This window comes from Ictalurus punctatus, chromosome 18, assembly GCF_001660625.3.
Source record: "Ictalurus punctatus breed USDA103 chromosome 18, Coco_2.0, whole genome shotgun sequence".
NCBI lineage: Eukaryota > Metazoa > Chordata > Actinopteri > Siluriformes > Ictaluridae > Ictalurus > Ictalurus punctatus.
This window is the reverse complement of record NC_030433.2, coordinates 4,016,374-4,032,661: the sequence shown is the minus strand read 5'-3', so window position 1 is coordinate 4,032,661 and position 16,288 is coordinate 4,016,374. Positions and strand designations below refer to the sequence as shown.

Genomic DNA, 16,288 nt, shown 5'->3' with positions numbered 1-16,288 from the left:
CTGAGTTTATGAGCCTCGGTCTTGTGAGCCAATAAACTCTCTTTGTTCAGACTGTGCTCTCTTTGGTCAGAAAATGAGGAACTGCTAATAATTAAGTAGCTGGGCCCTGATTTTTTTCTTACTTTTTATCCTCGCTGCCTGCTAGGATTTCCTTGTTAGCAATGTTGGCATGTCTGCATTTCAAGTTTTAAAAAAATTTGAACTCTGTAAGGAAGAGTCCATCATTTTTTAAACCAATCTGCCTACCGTGTCTGTAGCGTATGAGTGATTACTATGGACAAAAAAAATCCTACTATAAAATACTGAGATCCTTAATGGAACAAAGTCAAGGGCAAGTTGATAAACTCACAAAAAGTTTCAAATATACGATTATACTGTAGAATTTCCATTTGGCCAACGTATCAAGGATTTTTTGGTGAGACAATGTTGACGAACACCCTGCTCCCAACACATGCCAATTATTCGTCATCTGTTACACAGTTCACTGACACACCGGTCGGTACAGGCACCGCTCAATAGCAAGGCTTCAGTCGTTCATTCAGCTTTTAAAGATGTCAGCCCACGTTAGAATCTGTACAATCCAGCACTAAAAGTGTAGAAGTGCAGCTCACGGCGAGCCATGCCTCTGCACAGCCAGTGTTTTGCATATCTGTCAGATCTTTGCACAAAATAAATTTCACCTAATATCGATCTCCGTCCACAAGCAAGCCTGCGACACACCAGCAACGCATATCAATATGTTTTCTGAACCATGCCAAAAATGTGCGTAGTCTTAAAAAAAAATAAATAAAAATTTTTTTTTTAAAAACGAGTGTAGTATACAGGTCTTAAGATTAGACAGACATGAGAGAATATTTTGCCAAAGCTGTAATGTCATTTTCTTCAACTTTACAACATGTATGCAAGTATTTAGACTTTCCTGAAGGTTGTTTGTTTTGTTTTTTGTTTTGTTTTTATATTGAAATAACTAAGGCACTTGAAAGTTTTTGAAGCCCTAAGTTTGTCCTTAGAGGTTTTATATTTTCTGCAACATTCAGTACTGAAAGAGAACCTAAACATTTAAAGAACTCCTGAAAGTGGTCTAGATAGTGCCAGTTTTTTTGTAAGTGTCATCACCTACCCAAACAACTCCCCTTAGACTGTGATTAGAAGGTTTTCTGTTCTCATATCAATACAGGAAAGCGTGTTAAAATGATTGTACGGGAGAATCTTACATACATTACGACTGAGGTGGATAGAGGTCAGGTTGGAAAATGGAGGAATGTTTATTTAATGTATTATGTAAGGAAGAAAAGATGACTGGGTGTGCTGAGATATATATATATCTCATATATATATATATATATATATATATATATATATATATATATATATATATATATATATATATATATATATAATATATATATATATAATATAATTATTACATAATGACACATCATTCTGTTGTAGAATTTGTTATAATAGTTACTTTTAACGTTGCGGAACATCTCCAAGGTTCCTGTCAGTGCTTACGTTATAGCAGCTATAAACAAGTCATTCCTTCAGCACGCACTCTTTGTTTCTCCCGCTTGGTGTAAATAAGACCAAAAAAGGCAAGCTCTCTGTCCTGAAAGTTTACAAAGAAAACTCTCCTGACAGAAAACGTCGCCATATCAAAGAAAGGGTTAACAAAACCTTTTTAATTTGTTTATTATTAATCTTAGATTATGTGGTGCCATCTGCCACACAAGTCCCTGTGAATGAGCTGTTACTATAGAAACGATTTGCAGAAACGAGCGCATTAGTATAAACCTCTGGTAGCTCGCACTACCTTCCAGAGCCGTTCTCTCATACGGTGGTGCCTGAAAGTTAATGAACCCTGTAGAGCGTTCTACGTTTCTGCAGGAATGTAGAACACCTTCGGATCAATCAGATTTAATAATTCATCAGATTAATTATTGCCAGATTTATGTGTATACGCATATTAAATCATGGCACAGCACTTTGTGATTGTTTAGCGAGCTCATTTGTGCAGCTTTGTTTTTTTTTTTGTTGTTTTTTTTCCCCCCAAAATATCTATCTTCCAGAATCCAATCTGTTGTAATAATTATGTAGTGCAGCCCTCATGTGAGAGTAAATGTGTGTGGGGAAAAACATTTCCATGGCACTGGAGTGTCTCCAGAGCATTTAAATGGACAAATCTACTTACTCCTTCTCTGCTTCAAGAAGTAGTAATTAGGAAGGGGTTGCATGAACAGACCAGAGCCCTGGTCTAGAGTCCTGAACGATTGACACTCTTTTGGGAAGTGGGTTGATACAATTGCTTAACCAAAAAAAATAAAGATCAGGAGGACTCGTGTGAATTGACACTGTTAGCAGGAAAGTGGGCGATATTTTGATGACTGCTTATCCTAACACCATTTGTGCCTGGTGATTTAAACTAACTAGCACATAATGTGATGCATGAAATGTGCTTGGTGGAAAGAGATTAAAATTCCACCCCCTGTGGAATCTTGAGGAATGTTTGAGGCTCTGGTAAACAGTGGAGCAAATGAATTTACATTAGCACAGTAAATATAATATAGACTGGAACCATGATCATTCACTGCTGAGGACAAACCGTGAAACAAACAGTGCGTGAGAACATTTATTTTATTTTATTTTTTTCCTTCTAAACAGCTGCAGCATCCATGTGCAAAACAGAATGTTTTTTTTTGTCCGTGACCGCTTTGAGCTCTGCGATCCACACAGCTGTGTTTATTTGACGCAGTGTAATGACAGCGAAGATATTGCAGCAATCTGGTTAGTCTTAATGACTCACTGTATCATAGGAAGCTATTTATCTCAGCTTAGTCAGAAATGTAGGTGCTGTTGATCACCACTCGTAGTATTCGAGCTCGCCGGTGCGTTGCAGGTTGCTATTTTTTCACGCCACGTCTCACCACTCGTATCATATCACAACCTTATATAGTTGTTTGCCGATTAATCCACAAAATAAGCAGTGGTCAGCGTTCAACTATTCTCATAAAGTGCATATGTAACACGTAGGGATCAGCTCGTGGATAGATGTTAGATGATTATCGTGCCCCCTGACAATTCTGGAGGTGTAATAGGATGTAATTAAAGCCTTGACAGGAAGACAAAGAGATTTGAATGGATAACATTGCTCCTATAGTAAGCCAGGAGAGTTTATCTAAATGTTTGGCAGCCTGGGAAAACCCTTTGTTTGTCGCTGTGGCTGAATTGTGGAATATGGAATTAAACTTGTGCCAAAAGTATTGAACGTAACTTTTCAAGAAACTTACAGAAATATACAATGAGAGAGAAGAGAAAAACACTCATGGTTTATGATCAGCATTCGGGCACAAACCTCTTGTGTGGGCGGGGTTTAAAAACAGTTTACTTTCATTGGCTAGTGAGAATGTCTAAAACCTTGCTAGCTAAGTGTCGAGTAGCTGCAATTGAAATTATTCAACCCCCAGTGCAAATCAGGTTTATTGTCAAAATGTACAGGCTTTCAGCTGTTTGCAGTGAATAAATGAAACAAAAGCAATAGAAATAGTTCGACACAACGAATGCTTCAAGTGGTTTCCCCAAATTCAACTGAAAATGCAACTTGTAATGATTTCTGCAGTCTCAAAATTATTCAACCCCCTGAATAGAATCACAACAGCACAAATATGCAAAACAGGTGTTATCTCAAGCACACCTGATGCAGCTGTATTAGGTGTGCTTGAGCTGGCGCCATTAAACAAAACTGGAACTTTTTGTCACGATGGATCAGCGGTATGTCTGGAGGAAGAAGAATGAAGAAAGAACACTCTGTCCACAGTCGAGCATGGTGGTGGCTCGGTGATGCTCTGGGGCTGCTTTGCATCCTCTGGCACTGGAAACCTGCAGCGCGTGGAAGGCGAGATGGGTTCATTGAAGTATCAGGAAATCCTAGGAGAAAACGTCATGCCGTCTGTGAGGAAGCTGAAGCTTGGCATCGTTGGACCTTCCAACAGGACAATGATCCCAAGCGTACCTGAAATTCCACCAAGGCTTGGTTGCAGAAGAAGTCCTGGAAGATTCTACAGGGGCATCACAGTCACCTGACTTGAACCCCATAGAAAATCTCTGGTGGGATTTCAAAAAGGCGGTTTCAGCACGCAAACCCAAGAATATTACTGAACTGGAGGCCATTGCTCATGAGGAATGGGGTAAGATTCCTTAGGAACGCTTCCAGAAGCTGGTGTCTGGCTTTGCATCTCATTTGCAACAGGTCATAACAGCAAACAGGTGCTCTGCTAAGTACTAATGATGTTTGCCATGAAGGGGTTGAATAATTTTGAGACTGGAGAAATCATTACAAGTTGCATTTTCAGTTGAATTTGGGGAAACCACTTGAAGCATCCGTTGTGTCGAACTATTTCAATTTTTTTCAAAACTTTTGCTTGATTTGTTCATCGCAAACAGCTGAAAGTCTGTACATTTTGACAATGAATTCGGCTTTTCAGTGGGGATCGAATAATTTTGATTGCAACTGTACATGCCATCTCAAAATGGACGTAAGTCTAACCAGTGCAGTTTGTAATCAGATAACGTCTGTCAAAATGCCTTCAGTCCTCCTAAGCCTTCACATCATCATCAACACAAAGGAGAGCGTTTACACACACTATCCAGATGACTGCGGACAAAGGTCAGACCAAATAATTTGATATTAACCGATAGACGTGACTGAATCGATCAGCGATTATTTCACCATCGACGTTAGCATGAACAGAGAACAGTCGCACCAAGTGATTACCGTGAGGTTCATGTTTAAATGTCATGAGTATTTTTATTTATTTTATTTTTTTACCTCAGGTGATGAAATGATACCGATCATCGTAGTGAGAACTCATCTCATTGCCATCTCATTGCCATCATTCTTGACCAGAGTTTTAAAATGCTTATCAAAATGGTTGAAAACTTATTTTTCTTCTTAGGATGGGAGTCTTGTTAATGTCTGCAATATCAGGTCTTTTGTTTTGGTTCCGTCTTTTCATCTGTTATGTCTTTTTAATGCTTTTGTTTTATTCTTTTCTTTTTAAAAAATATATATATATATATATTTCTTTGCTGTTTGGATTTACAGATTGTTGTTGTACTGACACGGGCTGTCTTTTAAATGAGCTATATAAATAAAGCTGACCTGACACAAATCAGAGAGAAGGTCAGGCGAGCTCTTTCGGCGTCTGCTAATGTGCTTTCTGTGGTGGTGTTTTTGTTTTTTGTTGTTGTAGTTTCTTTTCTCCTTGCTGGTGAGTCGGCGTTTTATACTGTACTGCACGTCTTGAGTTTTATTCAGCACTTGCATCGCCATCCCCCACAGCGCACTATTTATCCGCCTCCTCATCACCGTTCGGTGTGAGCATGCTGACGAGAATGTTTGCATTCGGTCACTGGTTGGTTTGTTTTATGATTATTTCTGGTGGGGTTTATTGGAATTTCTGGATCGGTATCTCAGTCGGGCCGGACGAGGCGAAGCGAGGCTAGGCTAGGGCCGGGGCCGATAGCTCATCTTGGCTCGCCTCCTACGAAAACGCCTCCTGCTCTGAGAGATTGAAAATCTCCGTGCTGCGGTGCATAATCTCCAGGTTGGACTGCTTTCAAACCGGAACAGCACGACTGAGCAGTTCAATGAAAAGGTGCTGAAGGCGGCTCTCTCATAAATAGGCAAGGCACATTAAGCTGTCACTGGTGAAACATTAGCTTTACCAGATTGCGAGTGGAAGCGGGTTGCGCGTAACTCCGTTCATTCCACATCAGCACTGAAGCAGTAGCTGACATTCGAGTACACCACGCTACCCGTATCATGCAATGGCGCGCTATGCTGATATGTCGATGTGCAATCCCTTGAGATGAAACGCTTCTCTGCATAAATGAATGTAATACATAAATGAATAGGCAAACAGTAAAAGAAGCAGATGAGTATGTAGTATGGTGGATTTAAACTGCATAAGTGACAGGCAGGCTTAGATATGCCGAAAGAGTCTCCGTGACCCCGGAAGCTACACGACCGTGTCCTGAGGCGCATTTAAAGGCAGGGATTACCATACACACCATACACGCTCCTAGGTGGCGCATTCCTGATTAGAAAATTTCTTTATTTAAAAGCTAATATCCATATGCATGTTCTATCTGAGGCCTCAAGAGCTGTTTTTCTCTTTTTACGTTCTATTCTATACTGGGTTTTTAACTAGGTTTTCAGAGGGCTCGGATGCTGTCTGGCTTCTGGCTTTGGGGGTGGGGAGGGCGAGGGGTTGGGGCGGAATTATTCGAAGGAAAATTTAAATTAAGTTTTATTTCACATGGTTTTCCACCATTACCCATGCCCATGTTTGTGAAAGGAAGCTGGCAACACACTCTTCGTTTCACCAAATGACGTGTTTGAGATTTCATGAAAATATATGTGGACTACCTTACGTTGTAAACACGTTGAAATACATATGTAATTATTCTGAACATGCAGCCAAATGACATAAAGGAGACCGAGAGACAATTCCTTGTTTTATTTCAACAGTAATTTCTTTTTTTTTTTTTTAAGCGGTCAGCACCTGTTTTACATTATAATCCTTTGGAGTAAACCATGTTTTCAACAACACCCCGAGCTTCTTGTGGGACGATCTCAACTGCATTTGGAACAGCATTTTTATTTTTTATTTTTCCATATGAAAAAAGCTTTGACATGCGGTTTTCATCAGAAAAAGAAGTTACATGTGAGCACAGCCTGTTAGATACTAATGTTAGTTCAGTCGAGATATTATTATTATTATTACTATTATTATTATTACAAATGTCAACTAACTCTTCACTGGATAACGTAGCTTAACTCAGTACATAAATATCTATTTAAGTTAACTAGGTTAGCGATTTCTTTAGTTGTTTAAAAAAAAAAAAAGGCTACATTAGTGATATCTTTTCTCTATCCGCCATCGTTATTGTTAACAACCACTAGAATTACTCCCTGAGAGCATGTATTCTTTGTTGAGGTTCACCGTATCGATAGCTTACGCCTTGCTTATCCGAGTTTATGGTTGCAACGACCATCCTGAGGTGACGGTACGGAGAAATATCCAATCAGCTGTTTTGATTAGCTTGGCGATGAGCATCTGTCACACACCAATCGCACAGACGTTCGTCCAAACCCTGATTGTTGGTCATTTCTCTTGGCAGCTTACCTTTTCGTTTGAGATCAAGCCACCTCTGAATTTTCAAAATTTTTATTTTCTTTTACTTGGTTATTTTATTTTGTAGTCAGCACATAGAACTCTCACCGTAGTTTTAATATCCATCCTGATATGTCGCCTAAATGCCTTTTCACATTCATTCGGCTCGAGGTCCTCGGCAAAAACACTCAGGAAAACCCTGATATTTACCTAGTCATAAGAAGGGCAAATATTTGCGTTGTGATAAATTACGTCACAGTACAGTGTCTGAGATATCTCAGATATCATCAGTACATTTCTAACACTGACCCGCTGCCTAGCACCTGATGATGATGATGACAAAAATCTGTTTCTTTGTTGTTGTTTTTTTAAATCCCTTTAAAGAGCATGTTTGCATGCTGGGTGTGATGGTTAGGTATCCACATGCTTACTGTCGTTTTTGCTTATGCTTACTGATGTATTGTACATTGATTGATTTCATTTCGTGAAAGAACTCGAAGCACTTTCCGTTCACCCTGACAGAAAGGGAAGTCTGGGAAATGGAAAATGATTACTGAAGTGAGACTGGGGAAGAGGGCGGGACTGTCAGTCATTCCAGATTCATTCACCGCTTGCCATTTTTGATTATGGACAAAGGAAGACTGCTCTTTAGGCATATTATTGAGTGATAATTAATTGTTATACTGCCGAACTCCTGCAAAAGGTTCATAAGGTCGACACAGTCAATATTTATCTTCTGGTATTTTCCATCGCACTGTAATTCCTTCGGCATACCCCTCAGTTTAAATACCTCCATGATAGACGGTCGTACTTTCACAATGTATACACTGTGTGTACACAAATGTGTGGCGTCCTCAGAAAACCCACCGGATGACCCAATAGCTGGATTCCGTCTAACAGCCAAGAAAAAGACGAGATACATTGACACGTCTACTTTATGAAAACCAAAATCTAGAAGTGGTTTTACTTGCTTTCTAATCTTGTTTACGCTTTCTGCACGCAGAGATCGCTTTAGATAAACACAGTTGCAAAAACAGTCTGCATAAAGATGTTTTAATTGCGAGCCAAGTGCGCTTTCCTCAGTCAGGGAAGGTCATGCTTCGCAATCTGTTGGTTACATACTATAGCAAAGCAGACCCTCCTAAGCCCTAATAGATTCAGTTTACAGATGCTCTAAATACCAGTTGTCAAATGATCTTGCGATGCACCCACGCTTACACTATCACTGTAGAGACGACCGCGAATATATTTCAATGCTAATGAATAAATGGGAAATTTAGCCAACAGAAGGAAAGTTACTGAGTTAATCAGCGATCGTTTCAGCACAGATGTAAGCACGAACAGTGATCAGTCAAGTCAAGAGCGACGACAAGACTCGTGTTCACCAAACGCCGTGACTGACATTTACCTCAGGAAATGAAACCAGAGACTAATGGGCTCGGAATGAAATCTTTGAAAATGTAATTTTCTCCTTTTTTTTTTTTTTTTTTTTTTCTCCACTTTTGGGGGTTAGCAGAATTTTAAAAAATGCTAGACCTTTACTTGTAATTGAGATCCATGCGAAGGAGAAACACATTTCACTTCAGGAAAGCCTGCCATTTTAGTAGAAAATGTCAAAACTTCCTTATGTGAAAACCTTTCCGAGACAGACGCAAATATATTCACGGAATCTACACACCTCTACGGATACGCTCGGCACTACTTGTGCAATTTGAGCGTATCCAATTTGTCCAAGCTGAGAAAGAGTGCATATGAGGTAACATGAGAAGTCAAAACAAGGTGTAAGCTGCATTGGGGAATAACGGTTTCGTTACCACAGCGAAGAGAACAGCCTGTGATGTGTGTGACGTCGATCAACATCTCCCTCTTCATACCATGAGCTTAACTGTCAGGACGCTCCTCATGGTGATTTTAGAGAAGTGCGTTAGGATTCGAGCCGTAATAAATTATCGGTTTATCGTAGTTGAAAATCTTTATTCTTTAACCGTCCAGATTTCTGCTGGCGTTCTTGGCCGAGAGACGTAGCTCGTCTGGCTCTGCATTCTTAGATGCTTTTCTGCTCACCGTGATTGTACAGACTGGTCATTTGAGTCTGGTTGTCAACCAGTCTGAACATTCTACTCTGACCTCCTTCATCAAAGAGGCTCACTGGGTGGTGTTTGTTTTTCCTCTCAATTCTGTGTAAACTCTAGAGACTGTCGTGTGTGAGAATCCGAGATGAGGAGCACTTTCTGAAGTACTTAAATGAGCCCATCTGGCACCAACAAACATTTTCCCCATTCTGACGCTTGATGTGAACATTAGATGAAGCTCGACATGATTTTATGGAACACGCTGCTGCCACATGATTGGCTGATTGGATAATTCCATGAATTAGCAGTGCACAAGTGTTGATGTATGTTTTCAACTATTGCGATTTGACTTGCTTTGGGATTTGTTTGTCTGTTTGCATTCAGAGGTTCTGCCTTCTAATTTACTTCTGAATTATTACTGATCATTTCTGATGTTTTTTTTTTTTTTTCTTTTTCCCCTCTGCCTCCCAGACTCAATCTCACGGTGGCCGAGAAGTGCGAAACAAATCACAAATACGAATACAAAAAAACGAAACGGCCAATTATAAACACAACGGCAAATCCAGCAACAAATGAACAAGGCAGAAAACACAACGACAAACCCGAAAACAAATCAACAGGTCAGAAAACACATTAATAAGTCGGACAAAACGGAAAAGGTAGTTATATTTTAGCGAATGGATCACTTTACCACTGATTGGACGACACATCTGTCAATCAAGATATACAGGAAGTAATAATTGTCAACAACTTTGTTTCCTGTACATTAACAGACTACAACAGACGTCTGTGTTTACTTTAAACCATTTTTTGGTCCGTAGCAAGACTTTAAATGTTAGAAAATAAAAGTTTACATTGGCAAGAAAGGAGAAGATGGAATTTATTCGGCGCTATTTTGAGGGGGCTATTCTCCATTAAATGAGGTCAGGAATGCGATAAGAGCAGAGCTCCGTGGACCAGGACAGGTGTTCGGCTACTTCAGCAGAAGCACAAGTTGTGTGAAAAAACGTGATCATGTTATGCGGTTGCTGCAGCCTGCTGTACTTCCTGTATATCTCAATTTAACGGATGTGTCGTCCAATCAGTAAGCAATCCATTGGCGAAGTATACCTGCTGTTTCCATGTTGTCCGAGTTTGCGTCGTGTTTTCTGCCTTGTTATTTTGTTTATAGATTTGCCGTTGTGTTTATAATTTGTTTTTGTTTCTGGGTTTGTTATTTTGTTTTCTGATTTGTTCTTTTGCTCTAACATTTGTGATTTTGTTTTGCGCGTCTCGGCCACCGTACAGTCCAGTGTAACTCACCCCACTTGCTTTTCTCCCTCCCCCAATACAGGACCTCATGGCTAAAGTACGAGCAATGCTGGCTAAAGGCCTGCAGCCCAACCCATCCTGAGAGATGTGAAAAGGGGCAGACTGACGACTGAGCCAGCCACGAACGTCACCGTCAACCTGCATCAGCACCGTTCAGCACTGCAATGCAGGGCTGTACTGATGTGCTTTTATCCCTTTACGTATACTCTTATGGATCTTAATGACACCGAGCACCATTGGTGTTTCCCTTTAATGTAAAAGAGCTCAAGGTATGTGATGAGCCATGCAGCATGCAGGGTTTATTGAGTCTGTGGGTTTAAGGCTTTCCCATGTTTAGTTTTTTTTATTTTTTTTTTTGTTTTTTGTTTGTTTTTTTTTGCAGGAGGTGCTGTTGTAAAAGAAAATATCAAAGTCAGAAAATTTAACCACCGTTTATTTTACAAGAACAAATTAGAACATTTGACTAAATTGATAACGGAACCCCATCTTGTGTGATTTGGCTTCTACCAGTGGGGCGGTGTTAAATCCTTCTGTGAAGGATTATGATATCTTCTGTTCTTCTGTCTCAGTTCTTTTTTCCAGCCAGGTTCATTTTCTAAAGCCTTTGGCTGCTCGAGATTTTGTTGTTTACTTTTAACTAATGTGGCCTTCATGCTGTAAGTTTGTACAGGCTTTTCTTTGCATCTGCTTTGTAAAACTGAAGTCAATAAAAAAAAAAAATCAAAATCTCGTGTCACCACTATGTCCTTGTCTGATTATGTCCAGAGTGTGTGCTGCTTAAGATCCAAGATAAGATAACTTTTAACAGAATTACTGATCATGGTCATTCTGACCGATTAGTGTATCTGGATTTACTTGTTTTGAGATAACTGCGTGTTCCTGTTTTGCCTGGAAACGGGAGCTATGGCGAGACTTGAAATCACTTGAGCAGCAAGTCGGTGATCGTACGAATGGTACAGGAGCCTGGAGATTTTTTCTTTTATAATTATTTCTTGTGCAAAATATGCACTTTACACGTGTATTATGTGGATATGGGATACTAAATGACATTTGCGCAAGATTTTGCTACTTTATCCGGTCCCTCCAATCACAGAGATTAACACCAAATCAAGAAAACTCTATAATATTCACACGAGCTTGCAATTGTTCAAAATGACAGCAGATTTTCCACAGAGTTATGCCAAGAAGCGCCATGTGACGTCATCACAACGAGCATTCAGCCAAAAGCCTTCTTCGATTCATGTGCTTTGAACGTGAGTACAGCTAAAAGGTCTCATTTTTTCCTTTCTTTCTTTCTTTCTTTTTTTTTTATTTTTTTTTATTTATTTTTTTTTTTAAAGATAATAATAATACAGTGTTGTATAAGTAGTCACCCCTCTTAAACCTTTTCTGCATTTTGTAGTATGACAACCTGGAACTGAAATGAATTTAACTGGCATTTATACAGTACTGCAAAGGTTTTAGGCATGGAAATGCTGTAAAGCAAAGATGCCTTCAAAAATAATGAAAAATGTTTTTCCATTTAAAAAAATAATTTGAAAAAATACTGTAAAGAGCAGTAAAAATTAATGAAACAAAGGAAATATTTGGTGTGACGACCCTATTCTTTAAAAAATAAATAAAATAAAATAAAAGTAGTCCCAGGTAGAATTAGTGCAGATTTATAAGGAAATGAGCTGTAAGTTTTATTGAGCATCTTGCAGAACCAGCCACGGTTCTTCTGGAGACTTTCTTAATTTTGTGGCAAAATCCAGCAGCCTTCATTGTGTTTTTTTGTCTTCAAAGTGTCTCTTACTACTTAATACGCTGCTTTCTTCACTGACATGCAAACATTTTTCTGTAACATTTAATTATGGGCAATTATGGGAAAACTAACGTTAGGAAATCTAAAATGTTTTTATACTGACTCGATAATGTAGACGTCATAAAATATAAAAAAAAACGATAAAGTTTGTACTATATTAAAAAAATAATAATAATAGGGTGCCTAAAACTTCTGCACAGTACTGTATGTCACTGACTTTTGGTGGAGGTGTCATGGTTCCATAGCCTTTCAGCTTTTAATAATGGATTTAATGGGGCTCTGCAGGATGTCGGATGGGAGGGGGAGGGGTAGGGGTTGTTTGTTTTTGCCAAAATACTGGTTGATACTTTTTCAGAACTTTCTCCCACACTTGTTTTGCTAGTGCCTAATGTTCTCTAACAACATTTGGGATCTTCCAGGAGCAGATGCATTTATATTGATTTCATGTGACACTTTGATTGCATACAGGTACATGGCAGCTGGTTGCCCCACAACTAATTTAGGGGTTTCACAGATATGGGGAGCACATATTTATTCAGTCACGATTTTTTCCCCCGTTTTTTGTTGTTGTTGTTCTTTGTTTCTTCCACATGCAATTTTGCAACTACTGTATATTGATATTCCAATATTTTCAATATTACAATATTATCTTGAGTAGATTCATCACATATAATCCCAATTAAGCGACATGTAGTACAACGTTTAGTGTATGAATCATCTAAATGTCTGTTCACGTTAAAGACCTCATCCCGAGCAGGTCTGAGTTGCCGGACTTCTCGGTTCAACAACTGCAAAGAACGCGGAAAAAAAAACAGTCTCATGTCAAATTGTCAACAGTCCACTCCAGATGATCCACGTACGAAGAATAGGGCTCCGATCTCTTCGATATGTTTTCTATTTCTTGCACCTGTTAATCTGGCTTCTGGATTGTCCCGGTGGTCCCATCAGCGTAGTTTACACTGTGTCTTCCAGAATCCGGTCTGAGTTCATGAAGTCCATTATTATTAACCTGTTCGGATCACGGACCTCGTCTGAGCGTTCACCCGATCGTCTGAAAATTACAAGATTGATTCATGACTACACTACAGCCATCTGTGGAAAACCACCCTGTTTTCTGGTTGCTCTTCGTCTTCCCCTTATCACTGGAGACTGTTAGTACACAGAAGAAGCAGTGTGCATTCTCCAAGTGCTTTCTTCTGTTTGAAAAGATGCTACCAGAGCCTTTGTGTACCAGAGGGAATCTGTGTTAGCCTTCACCTTCTAGATTAGTAGATGTTAGATGATGGGGGGGATATAGCTGTCGGGTATTGCTAAATTGTTTTTTTGTGTTGTTTTTAAAGCAAGAAAGAAAGGGCACTTTCGTTAAATCTCCTGACAGATTGGACCTGCATGCTGTGCTTGGTGGTGTCTAACACACTTGACCACTGAGATTCAGACTTCCCAGAAGCCCTGTACTGCCCAAATGTGGTCTGTGTATTGCTAAAGGCATTACTGGATTGTGTTATTTGGCTGAGCAAATACTGTGAAGTCCAAAAAAAAAAAAAAAAAAAGCTGAACTGAGTTCTTTGAGTAAGTCACTGCGCTGAGAGTGAGCAATGTTTTAAAGTCCATCTCTTTCACTAAACTGTACGATGATGCTTAAAGGCATTTCCTTAATCAGAGATTAACGATTTGTTTACACACACACTCTTTAGTTTGTACACTGCCAATATTCAATTACACAAAGAGACGCATCTCCTCTGCTTTTCAAGCCACAGCGGATGAATGAAACTTTAATTATGCTTTTATATCTGAATGATGCATGGATTCTGAATTCTGGAGATGGATTTGGCAAGTTTATGAAGCGTATTAATTTCATTAAATAAAGTGAGTGTAATTATACAACTTTATATGCGCAGTTTGGATGGGTGGGTAGAAAGTTGATGTTTATATATATATATATATCCGTCCATCCATCCATCCTTATTGGTTAGCACGTTCGCCTCACACCTCCAGGGTCAGGGGTTTGATGCCCACCGTGGCCCTGTGTGTGCGGAGTTTGCATGTTCTCCCCGTGCTGCGGGGGTTTCCTCCGGGTACTCCGGTTCCCAGTCCAAAGACATGCATGGTAGGCTGATTGGCATGTCCAAAGTGTCCGTAGTGTATGAATGGGTGTGTGAGTGTGTATGTGAGTGTGCCCTGTGATGGATTGGCACCCTGTCCAGGGTGTACCCCGCCTCGTGCCCCATGCTCCCTGGGATAGGCTCCAGGTTCACTGTGACCCTGAAAAGGATAAGCAGTATAGGGGAAATATATACACACACGCGCACACGCGCACACGCGCACACGCGCACACGCGCACACACACACACACACACACACACACACACACACACACACACACACACACACACACACACACACACACACACACACACACACACACACACACACACACACACACACACACACACACACACACTCTTACCAGGAGAGCTTACAAAGCTTAGGACTCAGGTTCTCAACAGTTTTGCAATACCAGTAGCCCCTTTAACTGTGTAAAAATAAATAAATAAAATTCCACAAAGCACCTCAGTACAGATTTAATTACTGAACACAATCCATACTATTCAAGTAATGGGCATTATTAAAATCTGCATGATTTATTGGACCAGTCGTCACTTTTTGGACTGTTATTTCCACTGTATTCCCACAAGTTTAAAATTTCCCTGACCCCTGTCTGTGCTTCACAGACCTCATTTTGAGATTAGAAATACTTTGGAAATCCTTGAGTAGTTCTTAAACAGAAACTCGGACAGGAGCGTGCTTGTCGGGGGGCCGAGCTGGAGTGCAAAAATCATACTGCATAATGTATTTCATTAATCTGTTAAATGGATCACTAATAGTTTTGGAAGGAACACATTAATTTGACTAGATGGTGCTGGTAAATAACTTTTACCCCGATGTAAAATATTTATTGCAGCAAGTCACAAATAATTTAATGGATTACTTTATGGGTATTGCTAATTAACATAATTAATTTGGATAAAAGGATTTTCTTTGGACCGAAGCAGGTTGTCTCTAGAGGGTTATTCAGCCACTTGTGAATCATCATTGCCATGCCGGCGTGCAGGTTTGCCTTGGAGAATGGGAATGGACAAGTCTTCCATCATCACTAATCCTGAAAAGATACCTCAGTTTGGTAGAAAAAGATTTATTAGTGTTTGTTTTGGAATGGCACTAATGGCCAAGAAAGTACCTGAGGATGCAATATGTAAGATTTACACTCAAATAAATGGCCGTTTTAAATTCCATTTCACGTGGCTGCCCAGTATATTAAACTACACTGCGTTATGCTGGCAAGCTCTTTGCAAAAAAAATAATAATAAATAAATAATAAATGCAATGTGTCTGTATGTATTCAGAATGTAACCAAATATTAATTATCCAGATTGATCGTATAATGTGTTCTAGATTAATACAAACGCAGATACGAATACCAGGTGCACTATTTGTTTTTGTTTGTTTTCCAGGACGCTCACGTGTATCAGGGTGAAAGACGAAAAGCTACATGGGTACAAGATTTGTGCTTTCATCTGCAGCTTGAAGGGCACGAGTATGAAGTTGAGAAGTACGGTTGCCAGATCTGCACACGTTTTTCTTCAAAAAAAACACACAAATATGCTCTTTAGAAATCATTTGGTCTTTGCATAAAAGACATGCATTTTTCTTTTTCTGAGGAAACAGTGGTGTGCATGCATTTCTGATTTGCAGTGCCTGTAATACGCAAAACATTATCCTCTTCCTATCCTTATACTATATCGTAAAATCAGAAATTGTTCTGTACATCACAGATACACGGTCTGTACTTACACTTCCCCTTTGGTTTCCACAGCCAGTGTTCATGGAAATTGAACGGGCTTTTTTCTATCAGTAATTTTGTTCCG

General features: G+C 39.6%; 1 protein-coding gene across 1 annotated transcript in view; it reads left to right on the top strand.

Moving 5' to 3' along the window:
* sfswap (splicing factor SWAP) overlaps positions 1 to 11,283 on the top strand; it is a 116,051-nt gene extending 104,768 nt beyond the window's left edge. Inside the window, exon 19 of the mRNA XM_053687699.1 lies at positions 10,581 to 11,283. Coding sequence (XP_053543674.1) covers positions 10,581 to 10,640 — 60 coding nt within the window. The 3' untranslated portion in view covers positions 10,641 to 11,283. The remainder of the gene's footprint in view (positions 1 to 10,580) is intronic.
* The last annotated feature ends 5,005 nt before the right edge of the window (positions 11,284 to 16,288 follow it).